Genomic DNA, 5082 nt, shown 5'->3' on the forward strand with positions numbered 1-5082 from the left:
CTAATTGAGGTGACTGGCATCCCACCACACGGACATCACTCCCTTGGGTTAGAACTTCATGCATGAGAAACCGGTATGTATAAAAATGAGAACCTCCTTGGGAGAAGGGGAGTCTCCTATCTTTTTTCAGGACATGATGTGGAAGGTCAAGAGGGGAGGTGGGCCCCATGGCCTGAAAACACATTTTGGTGACTTCAGTGCCGGCCGCTGAGATTTCACTCTTCATCTGCTATGACACACACATACCCACAAACACACACCAGGGACATAACTGTGGACCAGTAAGTCACAGCCCAAGAAACTGTCGCTGGGGAGGAGTATTTTGCTGTGAAACATCGTTTTATTAACTGATCTCATTTTTTTTTTTTACAAAAATAAACAATTTAATGAACAAGAAGTACAAAAGCTTCTGGATATACAAACTCCAGGAGAGGGGAGGGCCTGGCTTTGGCTGCTTTTTGCGGCTTTCATTGAAAGCAAATGAGGCAGAAAGGCCCCGGCCCCACCCCCGCCCCAGGTCCTGGCTCAAACCGCAACCTGCTCCTCCAGCCCAGTCTTGGCTCATGCTGAAGGGTGCACCTCCGCCCCTGACCCCTGGGCTGGCCTGGGGGCACCCCCTGTTGGGAGGCTGGAGACAGCCTCCCCAGGTACAGAATCACCACATCCCGGAGCATCCCAGATCATCCCCGGGGCCATCTCTCCCATCGGGAGCTGAGCTGGGAGAACACTCTGTGACCGATTGTCCCCACACAGTCCCCCCCGCCATGGCACGTGCAGCAGCAGCAGCAGCAGCAGGGCTTTGGCTACATTCTCACACCGTGAACACAGTGACGGGGCTGCTGACAGAACTGTCCCAGTGAGGGGCACAGCTCCCCATGGGGAGACTAGCCTGAGCCTCGCTCGCAGCCCAGAGGGCTGGAGGGGCAGTGGGCTCCCTGCCACGATTCCTGACCTGGGAGCCAGCAGTCCCACACCTAGGCTGGTAAACTCACATTTTAAAATTTTTGCATTATTGCACGTTTGTCCTGGTCACATCCGACTGTCTGGGATGTCAGCCTTGTCTGCAGGGGTTTCCAGGTGATGTGCAGCGCTGCTAGGGCATATCACCCCCTCCACAGGCAAGCCCAGTTGGCAAGGATGGTCAGCCGGTCAGCAGAGCCCTCAGACAGGTCAGTCAGAGGCCTTCACGTATGTGGTCTTGTTGGAATCGGGGACCACTTGGCTCCATCCGGTCTTGAAAAAGACCAGCTGTCGACCTGGGGGCAGAGGGGAGAGGTAACAGGACTGGATGTTTCTGTCCCTGGGGGTAGAGCCATTCTCCTAAATTCAACAGCCTTGAGGACATACATACTTGCCTCTCATCATCTCAGCCTGTCTCTGGCTTCTGATGGGGCCCACTACCCACCAGCATCCTCCCTTGGAATGACTTCTCCCCATAGCTTACCTGTCCAGGTGGTCTGGTTGGTGACCACAAAGGCCCGGCACTGGGTGTGCCTCTCACAGACGTCCACGGCCTCAGCCAGGTTGAACACTGAGAGGAGGCAGCTGCTGTGGTGGTAGGATGGCCAGCAGCGGTAGTCTTCCTGGGGGATGGTACTATCTGGGATTTGTCGGTACTCTGTGGGTAGGGGGTGGAATGAAAGGAGAACTCTATGCTCAGGGACAAGGGCTGGGGCTGCTTTCTGAAAAAGGTGACAACACTGGGACTTCTGAGGTAAGAGCTGAGGCCCAGTGCAGTCCCCCAGCATGGAGATGAAGGCAATCACTGCTGTGGAAGCGGGGCAGATCGTGCCATCTGGACAAAACACAGACTGGGTTTTGAGGAGACGGACACCTCCCAAATCTAAGGGCATGTAGTTGGTTCTGGCAGCTAGAACCAAGCAGTAAGATGGCAGAGAAATGCATGGCACAGACACACACAGCCACCAGCTGTTCAGGCTAACTGCTAAGGTCAGCACATTTTAGGCAGTTAGAAAGAGCCAGGCTTCTGAAACTTCAATGTGTGCATGAATTGTCAGGGAATCTTGCTAAAATTCAGATTCTGATTCAGTAGGTCTGGGGTGGGACCTGAGAATCGGCATTTCTAGCCAGCTTCCAGTGTGGTCCGCCAACCACACTTTGAGTGGCAAGGGTTTACTTGTACTTTCTCCTGCCTTGGGGAGAGAGAGGTTAGGCAAGCTCCTGGGATAGGCCTGGGGTGGGGGAGGCAGCCAGGGATTTTTGAAGTTAAGACGCATGCAAATGGACTAAAATGCAAGAAATCCATGGTGAGCGTGAGGAGGGGGCTGGAGAGCGAATCGGAGGCCTCCATCTACAAAGAGAGCTTCTGAGGCTCTGAGCACTCAGTCAGGAAGCCACTCAGCTGCAGGCCTCCTGTCTGCCCCAGTCTTTCCCCGTGGCCTGGGGAGCCCTGACTCTGGACTGATAACGCAGAAGCCCTGGGCCTCTGGCCACCCCGCCCTCCTGCCTCCTTCTTCTACCAGGGACTAGACCAAAGTCCAGGGCTAGCTGTGATTTATAGCTCCATAAACTGCGTCCTCAGGGACAGAGCCAGCCATTGTTCACCTCGTTAAACTTTATTTACAGGGCTAACGAGGGCTCCCCCACCCCTAAGAGTGGCCAGGGCTCCTTGAATGCAGAGGTTGCACACCCCTCACCGCCCTGCCAACCACAGCCAAACCCCGGGGCTTCAGCGGAGGGACCACAGTCTATTCCCTTACTCAGGAGCCCCTGTCCTGGGGCTCCTCGGCTGGTTTCAGTGCACACCCCCTTTGGTCTCCTGTTGCCCTCCCAGCCCCAGGAGGCTAGAGGAAGGAAAGAGACGCAAACATGCATAGTGTTCCAGCTGTGTCCTAGGAACTGCACTAATTGCTTTCGCACATTTCACCTGGTGTGTAATCCCCGTAAGAAGCTGGTGAGGTGGGTAACAGTGAACCCAATTCACAGGTGAGGAAAGGGAGGCTCAAAGGGTGACTTGCTCAAAGTCTCACAGCCAGTACATGATGGGGTTTGGAGCCATCCGGAGGAGGGGTGCCAGTGCCCATTCTCCAGTTCCAGGCAGAATTATAGTTCCTCTGGCTCAGCAGAGGTGGGAATCGGTGGTCTCTGCATTACTCTGCGTGAGTCCTTAGAGTGGCCTTTGGAGACGAGGGTGTCCCAGAGGTGGTGGGCCGCTTAGCCCAATGGGGTGGTCACTCGCCTTCCCACCAGCTCCCTACCTCCCAGGCCCTGGGTCCCCATGGGGGGGCCACTCACCAGTGCCACTGCTTGTCGTGGAGTTCTGCAGATATTGCCCACTTCGGTACAGGTGAAACACCTTCTCCAGCTGGACCAGGGTCTCGTCCACCCCCCAGGCAAGCTCTCCTGCAGAGAACAGTGCGGCTAAGGCAGGAGGCCTGGGCCTCCCCTTCTCCCCAAAACGGGCAGCCAGCTGCTTCGTCCTGGGGGCTGGGCCCGGATAGTCAGTGGGCTGGGTTTGCTGCAGAATGTCACCTTGGGAAAGGATGGTTTCTGTACCCTGTGCCATCCTGGGCCATTCTTGTCCCTACTCCTGCTAGGGGAGGGGCAGGTGACAGGAAGCAAATGGGCCCTGGAGAGCTCACCTGTGGCGTTGACAATGCTGTCCAGCAGAGGCCGTAGTGAAGGCGGGGCGCTGTGAGGCAGGAGGTATGTGAAGAAAAACCTGCAGCAGAGACAAGCCAAGGGCTCAGAGAGCCAGCCTGTGGGGACACATTTCTTCCACCCCAACTGGGAGAGAACCCCAACATGGCCTGTGAGTCTGACGCCGCAGGCCTAGCCCCAGGGTGACCATGGCATCTACTCAGTTTTGGCAAGCGGGTCTGGGCACATGCTAAGACCACAACTAACTTCATCCCATTTGTCTTCCCCAACCCTCCCCAGGACTTGCCCACCTCTCAGCCCCATAGCCTCCCCTGACGGTGTCAGAGCAGCCCAGTGGCTGGTGCTTCTCCAAGGTCAACGATCAGGGTGAGAAGGAGAAGTGCCAGTCCCAGCAGCCTTGGGCTCTGAGTCCAATACTATTTTAAGATGCCTCCAGCTGCCACCTCCCAGCCCAGATTCTCCTTGGAGCTGTCTATTTTTAGCCTTTCCCTCAGAAGCCTGAATGTTCTCCTCCAGTCTGGGTGGAAACCTTTTCCCACCCCTGCAACTCCATTGGTCGAGGCTGAGTCTCCCTGCCCCAGCTGGCCTCCTGGACCCCACGATGGCTCTCTCCTTGCCCTGTTCCTCTGGGCCCACTCTCCCGAGTAGGGGATGGAGGTCACCTGTAAGCATTGTAGAGATTCCGCTTCTCATTCATGCCCTCGCACCAGCCCTGGGCAGAGCAGGGCAGCGTGAAGTTCCTGGCTGGAAACTCGAGTATGCAGTTAGCGCTGCTCGCGCACGGCGTCTCCTCCACACGCGCGTCATCCAGGTCCGTCACCTTTAGCTCCCCATCCACCAGCACAAACTGTCGAGGGCGGAAGTCCAGCAGAGTGACCGAGCCCAGCGGGGAGTGGGCCAGGTGGCGGAGGAGGCGGCCAAGGCTCAGGCAGATCTGAGGGGCAGACACAAAGGCTGTTCGCTGTGTCTCTCCTGGGTGGGAGTCCGGGACTCCCTCCTCTGGGGCTCTGGACTCAGTTTTGGGGTCGGGGGCTGGCTTTTCTCTTCTGTAGGCCTCAGTGCTCAATAAAGTCGGAGGCCAGGGGCCTTAGAGAGGAGGTCAGTGATTTTCGATTAACTCTTGGCTGAGAAACGCCAACAGGGGCCTGGGCATCATTAATCTCTTCCCTGGAGTTGTGTTTTGAGTGTGGTTTCAGTTCAGTGTTTGGAAGCAGAGGGAGGATTGAGATGCCCTTAGGGTTTTTCCTCGTCCTAGGACACTGGCCCTCCTGCAGCCAGGCTGAGTGAGTGAGAGTGAGTGAGTGTGTGTGTGTGTGTGTGTGTGTGTGTGTGTAGCAAGAATGTCAGGCTCTTGCTTTTTTTTTAACCCCCTCTTTTTTTGGAGTTGGAGTCTCACTCTGTTGCCCAGGCTGGAGTGCAGTGGCACACTCATGGCCACCCCAGCATCAACCTGCTGGGCTC

General features: G+C 56.4%; 1 protein-coding gene across 1 annotated transcript in view; it reads right to left on the reverse strand.

Annotated features, from left to right (window-relative positions):
- Positions 1 to 310: 310 nt before the first annotated feature.
- PKDCC (protein kinase domain containing, cytoplasmic) overlaps positions 311 to 5082 on the reverse strand; it is a 9567-nt gene continuing 4795 nt past the window's right edge. The window contains exons 3-7 of the mRNA XM_008052086.1: positions 4284 to 4555; positions 3603 to 3682; positions 3256 to 3363; positions 1445 to 1618; positions 311 to 1256 (exon numbers count right to left, since the gene is read on the reverse strand). Of these exons, the coding sequence (XP_008050277.1) occupies positions 1171 to 1256; positions 1445 to 1618; positions 3256 to 3363; positions 3603 to 3682; positions 4284 to 4555 (720 nt within the window). The 3' untranslated portion in view covers positions 311 to 1170. The remainder of the gene's footprint in view (positions 1257 to 1444; positions 1619 to 3255; positions 3364 to 3602; positions 3683 to 4283; positions 4556 to 5082) is intronic.

The sequence above is a fragment of the Carlito syrichta genome, unplaced genomic scaffold (genome assembly GCF_000164805.1).
Source record: "Carlito syrichta isolate Samal-C Ts95f unplaced genomic scaffold, Tarsius_syrichta-2.0.1 Scaffold68360, whole genome shotgun sequence".
Lineage (NCBI taxonomy): Eukaryota > Metazoa > Chordata > Mammalia > Primates > Tarsiidae > Carlito > Carlito syrichta.